We start from the raw sequence: 19804 nt of genomic DNA on the forward strand, positions 1-19804 counted from the left end.
TGCAGGATGGAACATCTCCCTGTCAGGGAAGCACAGGAAGCAGCACGAGGTGACGCAGTGCAGCAGCACAGCACCTGACAGCCAGGAATCCTGGATCCTGACTTGTCTACATATCAAAGGGATCTGCCTGCTTCAGCTTTGCTCCAACTTCTCTGTGCTGCCTTTGTGAATCTTAATGAGGTCTCTTGACCATTTCTTTACTGGCACAGGAGAATAGGGTAGGAAGGGGAATAGGAGAGATGGCAGAGATGACTCAGGACACTGCAGATGCATCATGAGATACTGGCCCCTGTTCAGCACAGTGGAGGTGGTGCAACACCCTGTGCTACTTGAATGACAAAAACAGGCGTGAGAACTAAAGGGGCACGGATCTGGCTCCATCCAGTGTGAGTCTTTCTTTGCTTTGGGCTTGATTATTTATGGCAAGTGTAGAGAGAGACTGAGAGCAGCTCAGCAAGACAAGACCTTAAAAGTAAGTGCCTGAATACAGTCTTTCAGTCTGATGCACAGACGAGCACTGATCCTCCAAAGCCGGAATGTCCTTTGGTGATGAGCTGGTGGCAATCAACTGCTCCAGGGCACATCAGCAGAGTGACAGGTAGCCTCCAAACTGTGTACAGGGGCCAGTGAAACTTGGCACTACAGAAGGATGTTCAACCTTCTTGGGAACAAAGATGATACCGACACTGCTGCCCAGCAGGTTCCCTTGGGGAGGGCAGCATCACAAGACAAAGACAGCACAAAAACCCTCTGAAGATGTGTGTGCTACACCACACAATATGCACAGCCCTATCTGGAAAGAGGAGGGAGATGCTTACTCATCAGAGCTGATGTTTAGCTCACATAGGCCCTCATGCTGGGTGATCCCCAGGCTCTTATCCAGGAGCTTCTGTGGGGGTCACAGTCTGCAGGTGACGTGGGACAATATGACTGTGCACACAAATACTGCACTGGCTAAACAAGCACCTCACATCCCCTTCCCTAATAGGCACTGACATAGCAGGTTAGTTAGCTCAGAGTGTCCTCATCATTCCCAAAAATGTCCAGCTCAAAACCCCCCTACTATTTCAGTCATTTCTATTTCCTCTGCAGAAAGCAGCAAATCTGGTTGACAGCCAGCTGAGTGGTGGTGGTTAATGGATTGACTCGTCTATGGATTTCCTTAAAAAAAAAGGCCACCTCCAAACATTTAAATAAATAGAAGGCAGGATTAAATAAATCAGCTTAAAATTACTTTTGAGCCATTCCCAGTTATGTCACATGGAGGAAATGCATCACCAGGGTCCTTTCTTCACTGTTTTTTCCAAATATTAATAAGCAGTGTAATTGCAACATGACTCACTGAGATCTCCTGCCAAGCTGGAGAGACTATCTGCAAGATGCAGGCTTTCTAGAGCGCTGCAAAGGCAGATGTGTGCTTGGGGACTCTTTTGGAAAGGTTTGCATTGTAAGCAGCAGGGGATGGAAAACGGCCAAGCAGTTGCTTGCCTTTGCAAGTCATTCCCTCGCTTGCTCATTCCCTTCCCTCCTCTCTTAACGACCCCCTTGCACATGGGATTTATTGCAGGCTTGGGGTCTGGTGCTCTGAGCATGTAAGGCACAGCACAGCGTGTGATTTTTATTCCATGAGGAAGGTCTGGGATGAGAAACCAGCCGGGATCATTTCTAGTTCTGGGAAAGAGGATTCAGCTGATGGTGGAAGCTCTACCAGTGCCTGGACCAGCTGTGGGCCACGCTGCTGGCCTCCAACCCAAGCACTAAAATGCTCCAGGGAAACAACTTAGAGAGGGGTAAGACAACAACGACACCAAAATTGAGATGACTGGAACCAGAGAAGAGGGGTAAAGAAGCAAGACAAGCAAACAGGAAAATGGTGCAGCACCTTGGGAGATTGGAGATGAAGAGCAACAGCAGGGCAATCTGGCTCAGTTTGCTGACTGATTATCTTTGCTCACTTCCAAGCTGAGTGGTTCCCAGCCAACCTGATGCCACTGGGGCATCTACTGCAGCCTTGCCAGGCAATGCTGCTGCTGCCCTCCAAGCAGTGGGTGCTGCTTAAATGTGTCATGAAACGGATTTGGCAGTGCCAGCTTGGACACAATCCCCTTTGCATTTTTACAGAGGTTGTTGCAAGGCACCTGAGTTCCCACTCAAAAAGGATCTTGCCATGAGCCCAGCCCCACTAGTGAAGCCCCATCTGCCTTCGCAAGCAGGCAAAAAGGAGTCTTAGGAGCTGGTTTTGAAGGATCAAGTCTCAGAGATGAAGAACAATGTTTATGCATCAGAGAATTCCCAAGACAGAAAGATTTTCAGCTGGGCAAGTACCTGCAGGCTCTGCATTGAGGCTTCTTCAGTTTGGCCAACAGGGTAAAACCTCTCAGTGTCAATAATGGCCAAGCCTCACAAAATACCTCAGTTCTACCAAGAAACCCAAAGCCCAGATGATAGAGAGAGTAAACTTTCAGGATTTTTGCAGCACCTACCTCATCTGATTCATCTGAGAGGGTCCGCAGTAAGATGGGGAAGAGGCTGTCAGTGTGTCGGAACATCTGGAAGCAGAAAGGTGGGTGGCATCAGTCCTACAGGCCTGGTCATGCCCAGCCACAGGACATTTGCCCTGAGGGAGGCTGCCAAGAGTTTCACCAGCATTTTCCATCTGAGCTGGAGAGCTCTTCTTTTTCATGCTATGGGGTATCTGGCAGCCAAAGCCTTCTTGGAAAAGACAGGTGGCCACACATTTCCAAAACTACCAATTAAAATTTGCACTGCTATCAAGGCAATGCAACAGGCTGGCAGCTGACAAGCTCATGTGAATGCTGAGTCCCCAGCTTACCTTACGAGGAGTCTTGATGTACAAGTGGTAAAGCCACTTCAGGACTGCAATTCTGGTCATCATCCCAATGGATGTATCACTAAGGTGGTAGTCCAGCACCTGAACTATTCCATCCAGGTTCAGGGTCACCTGTATCCTCTCACAGCTGCATGGAAAGAAGAGAGGCTGGTTCAGTGCTGTAACATCCAACTCATTCCTGCCATGGTGGGGAAGTCTACAACACTCCAGAGGCTGCATCAAACACCTCAGCTCAAACCCTCACTAGATGCAACTCACCAGATCAAGTTGCTAGTCCAGCCAGGCCTTGAACATTTCCAGAAATGGGCCACCCACAACTTTTCTGCGAAACCTATGCCAGTGCCTCACCATCTTGGGAGTAAAGAGTTTCCTAACATCTGATCTAAATCTCTCCTAGTTCAAAACTGTTCCCCCTTGTCCTATCACTGTCTACCTATGTAAATAGTCACTCTTCTTTTTTATAATGCTTTGGAAGCAACAGAAATCTTCAGTGCTTTAAGGGTTACCACTTTTCCCAAAACAGCTGGTACCTGAAAGGCACTACTCTAAATAAGTGTAGCATGGCTGTGTGAGAAACTGGTCCATTGTGCAGTTGCCAGATTCAGGGTTCAAAGGTTAGAGATCCACTCTCAGATCTCATGATGCGTTCAGAATCCACCTCAAGGTTGACTACTCAAACAGCTTCAGAGAACATTAACCCATGTGTACTCAAACTCCAGTCTGATGAAGGCATCCAGGTTCTGCTGATCCCAGTGGGTTTGTGCTGAGAACTGCAGATGGTGCCCTGTCTGGCAGTGTGTTTGGGAACACAGCTCTCTGCTACAACCCTGCCTTGAGACCTTCATCTTGCTTCCCAAAAGCCATCCCAAAAGATCAGGACAACCCCTCATCATAAACAAATGATGAAAGGAAGTAACTCCCTTAGTTTGCCAGGATACTGTCTCTGCTAGAAATTGACAGCTGCTGCAGACTCTTAGCTCTTGATTTGCCAGTTTTTCTCCCAAGTAGCTGGGACCTGCACTGGGACAGGTGACCCCAAGACAGGAGCTGTCATGATACAGCATTTTTATGTCCTGATTGCGATTCTGAGATCTACCTGATAGTTTCCCACCCCCTTGACAGCAAGAATATGGGAAGTATTTGTCACAGAAGACTCATTTAAGGAGACATAATGGTTAGAACCAAGATGGCTGGAGAAGACCACCATGGGGAGGTTGCACTAAGAGCCATGTCATGCCTCTCATACCCAAGCTATTGAATTATTCAAGGCTGGACCAGGCTCTTGCCGATTTTTCCAGTTGCAGAGAGCTGCCGTGCATCTTGTTTGATAAGAAATCCTAAGGGGCAGATTTCTCACGGTGTAATTTGCAAGTAGAGCTGTGGCTTAATAGGATTTGATCTTCCCCAGGACACACGTTGTAAGGGCGAGATGAGGAGGCTGCAGCCCCTCAGAGCCCTGTGGGGATCTGACTGCTTGATCTGCCTCACATAACAGATGCTGGGGGCTGCAAATTGCATTTCACTTTGATGTTGAAAACAACAGCCGAGGGCCAAATGCTCAGACACACGAACTGAGGGGAAGGAGGGACCCAGAGCATGAGGAGTTTGGGAGAGATGTCCAAGGGAGCAGCAGTTCATTTAAGTCAGCCTGAATGAACACTGTATTTGGTTTTCCTACAAAACCATCTCCCACGGCAGCTGCATAGCCTGCCATGCTCCCAGTACAGGGCTTCAGATGGAAGAGGAGAATGAAACCTTGACCTGGTAACACCTCCACACCAAATATATGCATTGTCTGCACAGGACGGGGGAAAATAAACCTCAGGGTAATGCATGTTTTCAGAGGAAAGAGGCCAAAAGGACTCCACAGAGAATTGGTGCCTGAAGCTGAGCAGTTTGGAGGTGGCTTTGATGCACATCCCACCAGTTCCATGCTGCTGTGAGGTTAAGTGGGAAAGATGCAGCCTGCCATGCATGCAGTGCCACAGCACTGCTGTCTGCTGATGCTGGGCTTCTAACAGTACAGCAGAAACTTGCCCCTACAACCAATTTCCAACCTGGTTTGTGCCAAAATCACTTGTGAAAACCCCTTTTCCATCACTGCTCGTGATGCAGCACCTGGGTAGAGCCTCAATGGCTCAACCCAAAACCCACCTGAGTGGAACCCAGGAGGTGGCCAGGAGCACTGGGATGACCTGGAGTCAGGCAGCCCCCCAGCCACACCATGTACCACTGCCCTGTGGCTCCGCTGGGCTCCGCTCCCACCAGGAGGGATTGCAGCTGGGAAAAGCTCCTCACTGGCTACCCTCTGTCCACAGCTGCTGAGATAAACCTTTTAGGGGGGGTTGCTGGAGGAAAAGCAGCTCCTTTACTCAGTAAAAAACCCAGGCACCACTATGAAAGCTAAGAGATCTGATGAGCATGGGAAATTGGGCTAAAAATCTCTCAAGAAACCTCTGGGATAGAATGCCACCAGTCTACCATGGGCTACCCCCTTTCCAGGGGTTATGGCAGCAGCTGAGCGCTGCTGCAGCTCCAGAGCTGGGCTCGCAGCTCAGCCTGGCTCTCCATAATCCCCAGGCAGGAGGGAGCAGGAGCAGCAGTAATGGCATTGCGCTAATGTGATTCTCTGGGCCTGCCACGCCGGCTCCCAGCGCCGGCATCTGTGGCAGGGCAGATGTCAGATGCAATCACTTCCATCTAACCCACTACCCCAGATTCTCCTCTAGAGCATGAGCATGGCCCTGGCACCGCCCCCGCTGTTTGCCTATGACAGTGAGAACATGTTTTTAGGGAAAATTGAGCAATGATGGGGGCTGTGCCAAGCTCTCACCTCTGGATACTGGGAGTCTTTGCTCAAGCTCAGTGGTGGGGCAGAAGACCCATCCCCCAGCACATCCCCCCACCTCAGAAAGCACCCTCCAGCACAGGAACTGACCTTACTTTCCCACTACATTCAACCCACAGCAATGTTTTTCACTCCATGTTCTTTATCAACCCATTTTCTCACTTCTCCCCTTTCTTCAAGGGCTTCTGCCATCTCTCTCCTCAGCAGCCGCCTTTTCTCTGCCAATGCCTGAGCTGTCATCTTGCTCCTGGCCTCCTGCCTGGCCCAGCTGCTGTCCTGACCCCATTTTCAGACAAGGTTAAGGTCCGGGCCAGGCTCTAGCCTTTAGGCAAGCCCAGCAAAATGGCCTTGCCAAGGGTGGAAATATCCAGGTTCTTTCATTGTGGTCCAAGTCACAAGGGCAGCTCCCATACAGGCTGGCAGCTGTGTTCCTCAACGGGCTCGAGCCAGCGGCCAGGAGGTAAATAGCTCCTCTCTGCTATTGGTCCCACAAGCTGTCACTTCCTTGTCCTTCACCACTCCCATTTCAGTGCTCTTAGCTTCCTTCTGCTTACTGCAGTTTCCAAGATCCCTCAGGGAAACGATGAGGCAAAGGTCTAGGCAGAGGCATCCAGTCCAACAAGCTGTAGATCACTGTGACAAGGGCTGGGGCAGTGTGCCTGAGGTCCCCCTCCAGCTCACCCACACAAGCATGAAGTGGAAGCAGCAAAGGGAAGCCATCTCCTCCCTCCAGGCTGGAGAGAACGGCCAGGAGAGCCACCCTGGACCTAAAAGCTGTGCAAGACGAGCTGCTGGAGAATGGGATTCCAAGGCAGGCTTAGTGCCTTAGCTCAAAGCAAGACATCATGCTGCCTTCAGCTAACCACCCTCTGGGTGCTGCAGAGCACCCAACGCCATTCCTATCCTCCACCAAAATATTCCCACTTCCATGAGCTCCCCAGCTGCACCTTCAAGGTACATCAGACTCTGGAGGTATAGCATGAGACAAGCATGAGACAAGCAGCAGCTATTTTAACTTTGTAGTAAGCACTAACTACCACATTTAAAAGCCTGGTTTAAATGCAGGCTTGGGCAGTTCAGCTACGTGGCAGCCACTTGCCCTTTCTACAGAGCAACACACAACTTTACATGTCCATGTGTTGCTGACTACTACCTAAGGCATGAAGCCTTCTTTCCATCAGGAAGTACCATAAAGGCTCTTGGAGATTTCATGTCCCTTATCTAGTTTGGCGAGGAACTGTGATCCCATCAACCTTGTCCCATTACACAGAGAGCCCAACACTGACTGCTTCCAGCTGTGCCCGACCTTCTGCCCAGGAATACCATCAGGAAGTTGTCTCAAACTGTCCAGGTCTTGTTTTGAAACACCAATGCATTTACAAGAGTCTAAAAAACACTTTCCAGCTGTTTTGGTCCACTGACACAGGACAGACATCTGGATCTTCTCCTGTGGCAGCTCAGACCGACGGAAGGAAGCCCAGGCTCTGTTCCAGCAGCCACACTTCCACCTCCCCTTCCTGATCCAAGCTCACACCAGCTAACACAGCAGCAGCATGCTCAGCCAGGCCATGAGAAGCATCCAGTGCCTTTGAAACGAGGTTCTGGTCCACTTCCAGTGACAGTTTTTGCAGAAGCTAGAAGTGGGGCCCCCCGTCTGGATGGAGAACCCCAGAACCCCTGCAGCCCAGCATAGCCAGGCCCTCCCAGCAGCCAGATTCTGTCTTGGCACAAACATGGTCTCCATTTCCTAGTGGATGCCACCAGGAAACTCCCTCAAAGTAAAGCTGGCAAATACTTGGGAAGCATTTTGGAGCATGTTTTAGGAGCAAGGGGGTTGCGTGTGTCAGTTTGTGGCCACAGGAATGTGCCCAGCATCCATGTATTGAGCATCCAGGCCTTGTTATGTTCTTGGATGGCATCTTCCCAGAACACGGCCCTGTGCAGACGCCAGGACGTGATCTCCTCTGCCCCTACTGACCAAGGTCCTCCCTTCCCTGCTGCTGCAGCACTCTTGTCCCTCTGCAGCCAGCTGGGGAGGGCAGGGGAAGGGGGCGTGAGAGCTGCATGCTTGGCGCTCAGCCATGCTCCATCACTTGCTCGCTGGGGGAGGCTGGGGGAAGCGGGGGGGGGGGGGAAAACGAACAAAAACAGAAGCAGAGTGACTTCATCTTAAAAGGCAGCTGCAACTTCCTCTGTTTGCAGGCTTTCCAGCTTTTCCCAGCAACGCAATGGCTTCCTGCGGTCCTGCCTTGACACCCAGTGGGCATTCAGCGTGCTGGCAGCTGCCGCTCCCCAGTGTGAATTATGGCTGCTAATGGCCACGGGTGCCAGCTCCCGCCTTCCTCCAGCTCCAGCGCCAAGCCAGACAGTCTGAGTGATGGATGGAGCACCAGGCAGATGTCCAGGGCTCCCGTCAGCCATGTACAGCCCTCTCCCCAATCCTGTGTCAGTCTCCCACAACAGATGCCTCAGTGAAAACGTTTCAGGTCCCAACACTGGACCAGCAGAGAGGTCACACAGGGCAGGTAAACCCCATGGTAAAGCCTGGAGTTTCCTGTTGAAAAGGGCTTAGGAGGGCTCTGCAAGGCCAGGTCTCTTAGAGATATGGAGGGTCGGGTCTTGCCTTCTCGCCCAGATGGCTTCCCCTGGTGCTTGAGTTGCTGACAGAACATTTCAGCTGTTCTCCTTCCAGCTCATTGACACCGGAAAAAGTATCCCAGCTCTCCCTGCTTCTGTCCCTCTTCAGTTTTCACTTCCTCTCTCCCTCACATGCAAGATCTTCAGCACAAAGCCATGGCTATCACTTGTCCTCCTGACTCAATGCCCCTTCGTTTTCTTTCCCCACCCAGTTCCCTATTTCAGCCTCATGCACATCCAGTTCTGCACTTGCAGAAAAACTTCAGGGGTTGAGCAGGGTCAGGACAAGGCAACCACAAAAAAAGCCAGGGGAAGTAATTTACCACCATAAACCAACATTTAGGTGCAAATGAAATGACTTGTACTTCCAAGAGAGAAAAAAATTAAGGGCATCGTTAAGACCAAGGAGCAGCTGGGCTGTGCAGAAATGCAAAGAAGGAACAGAGAGTACAGACCATCAACCTGAAAAGCTGACGCTTGCACTGCTCTGGGATGTATTGTGATGGGCATCACGCTGGTAGGATGCAGCTAAAGCAAGGCATCCTATTTTGGGGATCACAACAACAAATAAAAATAAGCATCAGCACAACGTAAGTGTCAGAAATCACTACCTCTGACTGAAGGAACTGCAGGAAGCAGGAGGAAAGGAAAGCTATCAGAACAGATGGATTTGTGCTGCAATTCAGATAGCTGGATGGGAAGAAAGGTATTTGCAGGAGAGATCATGCTGGGCACAGAACTAGTGTAGGGCTGAAAAATTCCACAAAAGGCTGGCAGGAGGCCAAGACCTGTGCAGCCCTAGGTCCAGCCCCATAGACCTGTGCCATGTAGGCTGCCAAGACAGCAGCATGGAACAGCGTCAGTCTCTTCAAGGCAGAAATACCTCAGTTCATCATAAAGTCAAGATATTTTGGTGCAGATACATCAGAGAAAAGCAGTCAGCTCCTAGAGCATCCCCAGTCATTCACCCTACTAGGACCCAAGGGACCCCAACTGCCTCCCAGCCCATCCCAACATGTGTCAGTCATTGTCAGCACCCCAAGAAGCTTTCCCTTCTTCTCAATCCCCTCTGAAGCAACATACAGACCCTACCTGGTTACTGTGAAGACACCACTGTTGCTGGAGTCACCAGACGCATCCAGGGTACCTGGGGGCAGAAAAAAAGGAGACACAGCTAGTGGGGTGATGGGGAAGATAGACAGCAGGACTGAGAGGCTCGAGAGCTGCATGACCTTCTGCAAAGACATCACCAGTCACTGTCTGAGGGTCCAGGGACCCAAGGGATCCCTTCTCCCTACAGAGCATTTTACACTCCTCGTCAAGCCCTTCTCTGCTGCCAGACATGCAGGTAAAGAACTTCACTTACCCAGCAAAATGCAGACAGGTACTGCTTCAGAACTCTGCCCCAAACTGGGTGCCCTCCTCTGTAACAGAGACCCAGACATATCCTGCTGATGGATTCAACCATTCTCAAAGAAGGAGCTCAGAACTGCAGACCTGCCTTTGACTCTCTTGATTTCAATACCTAAATATACCGCATGCACAGTGAATGTAGAATCCAACTCGGGACACCTCCACTTGGCCATAGCCTGACTCCCTGCCGAAACCAAGTGACTCAAACAGCTTTCCAACCTCTGCTCTGTGCTGAAACTGGGTCTTACAAGCATGGTGACAAAGCATGACAAGATGAACTTGACTGTTTGTGCCCCCTTGTGCCAACAGCCTCTACTCACACATGCAACATCACCACATCAGCACACCCAAAGAATAGAGCTGAGTTTCTCATAGAAAGGCATCACAACTTTATCTGATCTTGACTACTTCAAGGTGCAATTTGACTCCAGTGGGGCTGAGAATAAAGGAATTTAGCTTTCTGTTGATATTTTAAAGCTCTTCTGTAATAGATTTTAATACAAGAAGGTATTCTTGGGACAAATAAGGAATAATAGAATTTTTGCTGCTGTGCTATGGCAGTAAATTTTTCTGCTTTATCTCTTCCAGTAAAAATACTAGTACAGAATTAGGTAATGAAAACTTTTGCACCTTTATTGAAGACTAAGATGCTTACTTAGACTGATATTTCGAAGTGCCTGGGTCCAGATTACGGACAGAAGAAAAAAAAAAAAAAAAAGCAAAAAAAAAAAAGGAAGAAAAAGACTGTTGCATTGGCCGGGAATCGAACCCGGGCCTCCCGCGTGGCAGGCGAGAATTCTACCACTGAACCACCAATGCTGCCCTGTGCACTGCCCCTGTGCCTGTGGCCTGCTCCTACCATCCCAATTGCTGCCCACGCTCCCACTGCCACCCACACCCTGCCCAGGCAGCTCCCCCGGCATCTCCCCGCTTCCCCGCCTTCCACTGCGGCTGTTGGACAAGGAAATCCCTCAGTCTTAATCCCATCCTCCAGCTCCCTCTCACGGCAGGACTTTCCAAAAGCCACTGCTGGACGTGTTACAAGAGAGCACTGGGCTGAAGGCGCAGCTTTAGAAGAATCCAGATGAGCCTCTGTGATTTAAACATCAACACATATTTCATGCACCTGGACAACAAAAATGTGTTGTGCCAGAAGAAATGTTTAGTCATGCCAGGAGAACAGCATCCAAGGGATGTCGGAGGGCTAACACAACTGCTGTTCCCAAGCATTGATTCATGCGGACCACTTAGTTTCCTTTCACTTGAACCCTCCTCAGGTCTCCCATGCAACTTGGAAACTTTAGCCTTTTATGTTCTGGAAATTTTAGGACTGGGATAATACCTGCCAGATGGTCAGGAGAGTACCATGAATCTGGAAAGGATCCAAAATTCTTCACCTTTCTGTTCTCTACCTTTGCCCACCACACACATCCTCCATGCACATGTTGATACTCTCTCAGGACTAACACAGCTCTCTGAGCTCTTCTTTGGCTGATGATGCCTGCTCCCAAACTAGAAATTATCTTTTCCAGGTCAACCTGATGACTAAGCATGATGAGAGGACGAGGATGCTCACCACGGCATGCAGCAACGCAGCACCACCCAGGCTCCAGGTCAGAGCAATAACCCTCTCATGCAGCCTGCAACAAATGTGTCTGTCTCAGCAGAGGATCGTCTGTGCAACAGGTCTCCAAATAAACCATAGAGGTCCCATGTATTCTGAGCTGCTTCAGGACACCAAGCCAACTCAAGAACTTCTCTTGAGAACATTCCCTTGACCTTCCTTACACATCTACTGGCCCAGACAACTGGGACTCACCAGTGGTCACTGCCTCTGGCTTGGAAAGGGACTCCTCTGAGGTGGGCTCTGCTGGTATAGTCATTGACGGCTTGGCCTCATCCATTTCATCATCCTCTGGGATGACCAGCTTCATCAGGCTCTGGTTGCACACATTTGCCACCTCCTTGATGTCTGAGTGAAGGCAGTGTAAGGAACACGCAGTCCCACACATGGGCAGGTGCTGGCCGCAGAGAAACCACTGCAGCCCCACCAGAGCTGCCCCAGCCCAGCTACTGCAACCCCCTCACATCCAAAGTGTGGGTGTTAGCACTTGGTGGGAGAACTTTTCCTGGACCTGCACCCCAAGGGCCAGAAACAGGCACTGGAACAGTGGGTTCCCTATGAGTTGCTGTAGCAGGAATGGAATGGGAGCAGCTCTGAGTTACAAGGATACTCTTCTTGCGATCATCGTAGGAGAGACATGGCAGGACAGCGGTCAGGATCCCTGAGGAATAAGGCAGCATCACTCGGCCAGCCAGCTGGATGAACTCCCGCATCCAGCACATGGCTGTCAGCTGGATCAGGTCATCTGGAAGACATGGGACAAGCAAAGGTGAGGGCAAGGACAGCACTGGCTTCACAGGCCAAGGACCACCTTCAAACGAGAAACTGCCTCTGCTCCATCCTGAGAGACTCTCATCTGAGATAGTTTAGTCCCAGAGGAGATCAGTAAGACTGGAACCTCCAGTGAGCCTGAGGTTAAACACAATCAGTAGGTTTCAATTAACTCAGTTCAACTCATAATGCAGGTTTCCTCATTTACAAGTATTCCATCAAGCTTCCCAACACATAAGGATATTTCTTCAGGCACACCCATTACAGCTGTGTGTCTGGGTCAAGCACCATTCCTAAAGCTGGGGTTTTAGCAACCTCCCTAAATTCTGGAAAAGGCACCATTGCCAAAGCACTCTGCTGATACAAGGCCAGATTTTAAGTTTTAACAGTGTAAATTCATTGGGAGTTAGTTTCATCAAGAGCAATCAATCTCAGTCTATCTATACTTTTCTACCTCCCAGGAAACTCACTTCCACTCAGCAACATTTAAAGAGTGCAATGAGCAGGACTTGGGAACAAGATCCTTCTCAGGAAACACATCCAGCTGCAGCTGTAACCCTCTGCCACTGCCTACATAGCAGACCCGTGGGAGCTATAGTGCAGCACTGGTACAACAGTGACAAAAAGAAGGCGAGCAGCTTGCTGGAAAACTCCTGGCCTGAATCTACAGTTGGCACCACAAACCAGGAGGCTGGTGCTACTGCCTGGTCCTGTGCACTCACCTGCTGCCTGGCAGTGGATCACCAGGATATTAGCCATTTCTGCAAACTTCACACTGGAAGGATTCTTCTTGATCTCTTTCAGGAATTCCCCAAGAGCCACCTCGCACCTGTGGAGAGACAGAGCAGCTGGTCAGTGCTCGGTCACCTTAGACAGAGTGATTAGGGAGAGCTTATGGAGACGATCTTCTCCAGGTGCACATGGAAGGATGTTGGTGGCACAGAAGTGTCTGCACAGAGGCAGGGCAGGCAAGATGAGGCTGACAAGCTCTCCCTGCCCCACAACAGAGACTGCACACAGGTGCAGGGACAGAGGTAATGGCAACCCAGAGCCCCCCACAGCTTCCACAACTCCCCCACAGCCACCCAGGTTCTGTGGATATGGAGATGCTCGGGATGAAGAGCAGTGGGGAAGGTGATACCCCAAAGCTTTCAGTGCTTGTTCCTTCACATGCTGGGAAAAAAAAGATATAGGGAGGATCCAGAAAGGCTCTGCAGCAGGATAGACCCAGGCTGGTCTCACCACTTACTTATGTCCTACAAAACCAGTCCAGCCACTCTCTCCCAGCACAAAACTGACCTCCCTGAGAACAGACATGTCTGTGCATTCAAAATGCCTCTGTCTTGGGACCAGAAGTGTATCTGTAGAGAAAGCCCCCAACCCTTGCTTCTCCTCACCACCCAGGAGACGCCTTGCCACGAAAGGCTCTCATGCTGCAAGCTTCTTCAGAGAGCTCATGCCCATCCCAGAACCATATATGAGCCTATGTAGCTCTGATGTTGGGTGCTGGGAAGGCAGCAACTCAACCAAGCCAAAATAGTTTGTCCCCCAGTACAGAGTATGGCCTCTTCCATGGCCATGGGACAGGAGAGGCCCTTGCCAAGGACACTTTGATCCATTGCCCAAGCCAATCTGTCTTCCACCACACACATGGAGCTTCAGTACAGTTATACACAAGAGTTGAAAACCAATAAAAAAAATGATGGATGAACAGCGAACAGCGAACATGACACAGCCCTTTCAACCAGCCAGCCTCCACACTCACATTTTCCGTATCTCCTTGCTGTTGTCTCCCAGGATCTGGAAGAGTCCATCTAGGATTTCGGGAAGGTAATCCAAGAGGTTGATATCAGGTACGGACTCTAAGACCAGGATCTAGATCAGAGAGGAATATGAAAGAAAAGGTGAGTTTTCAAGATGCTGGCTAACATCACCAGCCCAAATCTGGCAGGATACTGAGGAATTCAGAGCTGAGCTGTGTGAGATAGGGGAAAGGAAAAGAGGACACTGTGGAGTTGCCCATCCTGGGAAGTAGTTGAACTAGCACAGCAAGCAAGCAATCAGCCTGCAGCAGTGCTACATTTCCAATCACAGCTCTGCAAAACAAAGCAGGGATCAGGAACGACTGCCAAGATGCATCCATGCAGACCTGGGATGGCAACAGTATGGCTGAGAGAGAGAGCACAGGGGAACACATCCCCCCAGACTCCAGCCAGGCACCAAGAGCTCCTGCTTTGCACAGAGAGAGCAAGTGGAGATCCCTTGCCTCCTGGAGAGCAACATCTCTCCATCACCTCTGTGTGATGGAAAGCAACCTAGCACTATCCCTTGGGAGACCATAACTTCTGGAGCACATTATGTCTATTTATACAAGCAAGACTTTAAATCCACTTTCTAACTTGGTGTGCAATGTCCTGAACAGGTTGGCAGAAGTGCCATATCTCTGCCACTGCAACAACAAGGGGACAGTGAGCAGGCCTTTTAAAGAAGCAGGTAAAAAACTGCTGACTTAAAAACCTCCCCAAATAAATCCAGGTGCCTGAGCTTACACATTGCCATGGATATCTGCAGTTTTCCTGGACATGGGAAGAAATGGGACACAATGCCCTGGAGTTCAGGCTGGCAGGCACACACAGCAGCCCATGTACCTACCCAGGATATGATGAACTGGCGGGCGTACTGGTTGTTGGAGTAAATCCTCTCACGCAGCAGTGGGATGAAGCCCACCAGGTCGAACTGGTTGCTCTCTGTCACGATATCCTGCAGAGCCCAAGCAGAGGGTGTTAGAATGACTGCAAGCATGCACACATGCAGGAATTCTAACCCAGTCTTTTTAAGCCACGTGACAGGAAAAAGGAGACAAGCATGAGTCTGCAGGTCAGGAGACCTGGGGAGAGGAATCATGCAGTTTATCCAGGCAATGAGCTGACAATCCCCCTCAGGCAGAGACTAATGCTGAGCAGGACCCAGAGAGGGATGCTCCTGCTGTGTGCCAGCCTGGCTGAACAGGAAGATGAGAAGCTTCTCTGATTCATGCCTCAGCTACACACATGAGCAAGCACTTCTGATGTAGCCACGTGGACTGGGGTGGAAGAATCCCCTGACTTCTCTTTACAGCTCTTTCCACACGCTTGGTGGATTTTGCTGCATGGCCGAGTCCCTGGCCCTGGTGCAGTGGAGCAGATCCCCTAACAGGAAGGTTTACAGCAGGACACTGGGTTAACTGCTTTGATAACGAGGAGCAAGGGCATGACCTGGTAGGACGCTGCTCACCTCTGAACAGCAGCAGAAAAGGAACTGGGAGGTCTGTGGCAGGAAAAGCCCATCAGCAGGCAGAACAGGAACGGGAACTGAGCCCACACACTGAAGCAGCAGCAGCTCCACTCACATCATGACTCCCCTTAGGTAAGGGAGGGAGAGCAAAGTAACAGCCCTCCTGCTGCCTGGCACAGCACTGCAACCCTCAGACTCAAACCTTGCTTCAACAGCTCCCACAAGCTGAATGCACACATGGCACTGTGATAACCCATCCAGCTGCCTGAGAAGGCCACAAGAGCCTTCATCAAAGAAGCTGCAGTCAGTGAGAGAAAAATGTTTTGACAGCAGCCACAGGACTGAGGTGGGATGGCTTTAGCAGCTGCAGCCTTGGGGACTGACATGTCGCCAGCCAAGATATGGCTCCAGCTTGCGCCAAGAACTCTCAGATGGAAAGCAAAAATACCTTGAGGAGCCGATCAAGGAGCTCAGAGCCACTTTTGACATTTGGGTCAGGATCAGCAGCCAGCTGTGAAAGACAGAAACAAAGAGACATTGCAACAGTGGGTTCCAGGCCTGCTCCCTGCTCTGCAGCACAGCTCCCAGTAAAGCTCACAGGACTGTTACTCTCCTTTGACAATACAGGGACAGACAACAGAAGTCCCTTCATCTCCAACTTCTCATTAGGCTCCAAAAAATTCTCCTGAGAGAATTCCTAAGGGGGAGACCAAGCACACATCACCTCCTCCAGCTATGCAAGTTTTCATGGGCCAGCAGTCACACTCTCAAAGAACAGAGAAATGCAGGTTACCATGAAAATCTGCAAAGGCAGACACACACAGACAAAGTTTTGACACTACAGACCCAACAAAGCCAAAGTGCTGCCCGCAGCAGGTCTCTCAGCCTCATTTTCTAACACCATTTAACAAGGAGCAGGAGAATACATCCTGGAGGTGAGGACAGGGAACGAGGTATCTTACAGTCAACTTCATACCCACAGTATCAGTGGCTACTGTGTAGAAACTGCTCATTTTGCTGATCCTTGTGGGTCCCTTCCAACTCAGAATATTCTGTGATTCTGTCCTTCAGACCTGTCTGGGTCAAAGTAAACCAGTTTGCTTGGAAAGAACGTCTTGGACAACTTGGTTTGACTTGGAGATGAAGACGGCTAGTCCTCGAAATGTGCATGGGGTTTAAGAGGAAGCTTCTTACCTTGCTGAGGCCATCAAAGAGCACGTTGAAGTGTGGCAGGACAGAGCCCCTGGCCACCTTGACAATGTTGTAGAGAGCCTCGCAGGCGTAGTACCGCAGTCGACTGTCGGCATCATTGAAACACGTCAGCACTGGCTCGATCAGCTCCTTCAGGTACAGCCCAGAGTCCTGGGGGGCAGGAGGAGACTGCTTAGCTAAGGAACATGCCATAGAGAGTGGGAAGAGATGGCGCTGCCCTGGAACATACTGCAAATACTCAGGCCTGTGATGGCTTTAGTCATGTCCACATATGCTAGACAGGTTTACTACTGAATTTTGAATTTTATTACTGAATTTTGTTATTTAGATACAGTCAGAAGTGATCAGGTTTGTTGGGCATCTACCTCATCTCCTGCCTGCAGGGCAGAGAGAGCCAGGGATAGATTTCTGTGTGGGCCAGTGTCAGCAGCGCACAGCAGGAGATCGAAGGGCTGCAACTCTTGTAAGCTCCTTTAACACAAACTAGCACCCAACCTGCTGAGTCTAGTCCTACTGGTGGAGACTGAAGAAGGACGGGAGCCCTTTAACCACACCCAGCCAATTGCCAGAAAGTGCTCCTGGGCCCACAGTGTGTGTCTGGGTGTGCTGGGAAAACTCCAACACAAGGCAGTTGTAGGCTGCAATGCAGGGAGGGAGCTGGGGAGCTGTGGGGCGACCAGCCCAGCTCTTCTCATCACACTGACCCAATAGGAGCTGCTGTTCTCTCACTACAACCTGCACAAGCCAAAAAACCCATCATACTTACCTTGCCCAGGGCAATGGAGCAAGCAGCAAGGCCAATGAGTCCCCCTTTCCGGCTGTGGGGGTGCTGGGATAGTGCAAACTCCTGTGACAGGATCTGGATCACGTGTTTGATCTGGGATGTGTTGTTCTGAGCCACAAACTCTCGCACCAGCCTGGAAAGAGGAGGAGGAGGCACACGGGGAAGTTTAGGTTCTGCCTGATACAAATGCTGAGGGGCTTGGCGACAGAAGCAATGACTTTCAGACACAACAAACACCAGAGAAAGCAGTACTGAAATGGGGAATGCTGAAGGAACCCAAAAGTGAAACCAGAGCTCTCCCCTCCCCACTCACATTCACCAGCAGCTCCCTGCCTTCCTGCTGCTCCAGCCTGCAGCCTCCTACACTGTTCACAAACTCTCAGCCCAGGATGTGCTTTCAAGGGCCAACCCAGTGCAGCTGTGTGCTTGCAGAGAAGTTACCAGATCTTCAAACACTCTCTCCAACAGGGCAGGTTACTGGCGTCACTTACCTCCAGCATGGCACATGCACCCGTGGGGAGTGCTGGTGGCTTGGCAGTGAATTGCTGCCCACAGTGCCATGGTTTTGAACCCTTCCAGCCACCCATACAGTGCTTCAGTCAATATCCCATATATTTAACTTTACCACTAACACTGTATTTCAATATATTCTTAAACAGCCCAAGATTCAATAAAAAGCCAACAGTTTCCATACACAATACCTGCTTTTCCCCAGGAACTTGCAGCTCATTATCCAAAGATAATTAACACATAAGCTGTGGATGAAGAGACCCATATCCCTGCTCCTGCCTACAGAACTGCTTACAGGTCCCAGCTTGCCCACCCAGCTCTTCAGCCTCAGTTTCCTGTTGGAAGATCCCTTGGCCAGGCAGGGAGGCGCAGGCAGCTGTGCAGGCAGCTGTGCAGGCAGCTGTGCAGGCAGCTGTGCAGGCAGCTGTAGCATTGGTGGTTCAGTGGTAGAATTCTCGCCTGCCACGCGGGAGGCCTGGGTTCGATTCCCGGCCAATGCAGTGCTCTTTTCCTCCTTTTTGCTTGCATTTCTATCCATAATGCAGACTTAGGCACCTCGAAAACTCTGCCTAATTATCATCTTTACCTTAACTGTCAAAAAAGGTGCAAAAGCTTTCACTGCCTAGCTCCACAGAGTGTTTCGTTGGCTCTATACGAATCTCGCACTCCTGAACAGGTGCCACTGGCCAGTCACGCACTTTATAATCCAGGAAAACCATTACAGAAGATGTTTATAAACTTTTCCTCCCCAAAATTACAAACACCAGCTCTGCTCTCATCTTGCTCTGCACAAAGCAGCTGTTCCATTTTGCCCCGGGCACACCAGGCAGCCCCTCTCTCACTCTCCCTAGTCCAAAGCCAAGTTCTCCAACAGTTACAGCCCAATCCACATCCATAGACAGCTGCTTTAGGGACAATGGCTCCATTTCCAGTCCTGCTCCAAGAAGAGAAACACACTGAGCTCAGGCAAGACAGACCTTTGGGGTGATCATTTTCCTGCCTACATTTCACAGGTGCAGCTTTCTTTAAACAGGAATAAGTCTACAGACTTCCTTCATGAGTTTAAAGGACTCAAGATTTAACTAATGAGGCAAAAAGTACTGCATCAGAGCCTGCAAGCAGCAGGAGCTGCTCCTGCATTATCAGCTGAAGGAGAAGGAGGTTCCTGAGTAAAGAGGCAGCAAGTCCTTCCTGGTTTGATGCCATGGACATGGAAGTGAAGCTGCTGGGACCATTCTGTGATGGGTTTTAGATGCTAAACCTGTGAAATCTGTAGAAAAGGTTGGCCCTTGCCTTTTTCCTCCTCACACTCGTCCCAAGTTGTACTTCCAGCTTGATCAGATGAATTGCCTGACCCCAAAGCAGACTTTGGTTGGTTTAAGGCCAGCAAAAACCCTTAATCCCAGGGCAGAGTAAGCCAGAGCAGGGCTGCTTGGGTAAGGCACAGAGTATCACCCCTCACAATGCAGCAAAGGGGTTACTGAAGTACCCCCGAGGCTGGAGTTGTGAGGACACTGCAGGAATCCCACCCTGCAACATTGCAATACACCCACAATAAATTATTACTATAACAAAGAGAGAAAATGAGAGAAAACCGAACACACCAAACAGCAGAATGGGCTTGCTGGGTTGGATTTGTATCAGAGCATGCACTCACCCTTGCTCCAGCTGCCATTTTTCTCTGCTGCCCTCTCACACAGCGTTCGAGGCAGGCAGTTCCCACACCACAACCCTCACTGAACTCTCAGCAGAGCAACTCCATCCCCACGTTGCTGACTGCCCTGAGTGCCTGACTGCTCCTCTTGCAGGCTCACCATGGCCACATCTCCCACCCAAAACTCACCCACCAGCTTGGACCATCACTCCCAGCCCTGTGCTGGG

At 50.3% G+C, this 19804-nt stretch overlaps 1 protein-coding gene and 2 non-coding genes across 3 annotated transcripts in view; 1 reads left to right on the forward strand and 2 right to left on the reverse strand.

Annotated features, from left to right (window-relative positions):
- VAC14 (VAC14 component of PIKFYVE complex) overlaps positions 1 to 19804 on the reverse strand; it is a 57706-nt gene that overhangs the window by 36747 nt on the left and 1155 nt on the right. Inside the window, exons 2-12 of the mRNA XM_058845987.1 lie at positions 17396 to 17546; positions 16612 to 16779; positions 15866 to 15928; positions 14797 to 14904; positions 13910 to 14019; positions 12867 to 12973; positions 11984 to 12118; positions 11569 to 11721; positions 9429 to 9483; positions 2834 to 2978; positions 2484 to 2549 (exon numbers count right to left, since the gene is read on the reverse strand). Of these exons, the coding sequence (XP_058701970.1) occupies positions 2484 to 2549; positions 2834 to 2978; positions 9429 to 9483; positions 11569 to 11721; positions 11984 to 12118; positions 12867 to 12973; positions 13910 to 14019; positions 14797 to 14904; positions 15866 to 15928; positions 16612 to 16779; positions 17396 to 17546 (1261 nt within the window). The remainder of the gene's footprint in view (positions 1 to 2483; positions 2550 to 2833; positions 2979 to 9428; positions 9484 to 11568; positions 11722 to 11983; positions 12119 to 12866; positions 12974 to 13909; positions 14020 to 14796; positions 14905 to 15865; positions 15929 to 16611; positions 16780 to 17395; positions 17547 to 19804) is intronic.
- TRNAG-GCC (transfer RNA glycine (anticodon GCC)) lies at positions 10498 to 10568 on the reverse strand. The gene has a single exon. It is a non-coding gene; the product is annotated as a tRNA-Gly (tRNA).
- Positions 18353 to 18423, forward strand: TRNAG-GCC (transfer RNA glycine (anticodon GCC)). Its single transcript has one exon. It is a non-coding gene; the product is annotated as a tRNA-Gly (tRNA).

The sequence above is a fragment of the Poecile atricapillus genome, chromosome 10, assembly GCF_030490865.1.
Source record: "Poecile atricapillus isolate bPoeAtr1 chromosome 10, bPoeAtr1.hap1, whole genome shotgun sequence".
Classification (NCBI taxonomy): domain Eukaryota; kingdom Metazoa; phylum Chordata; class Aves; order Passeriformes; family Paridae; genus Poecile; species Poecile atricapillus.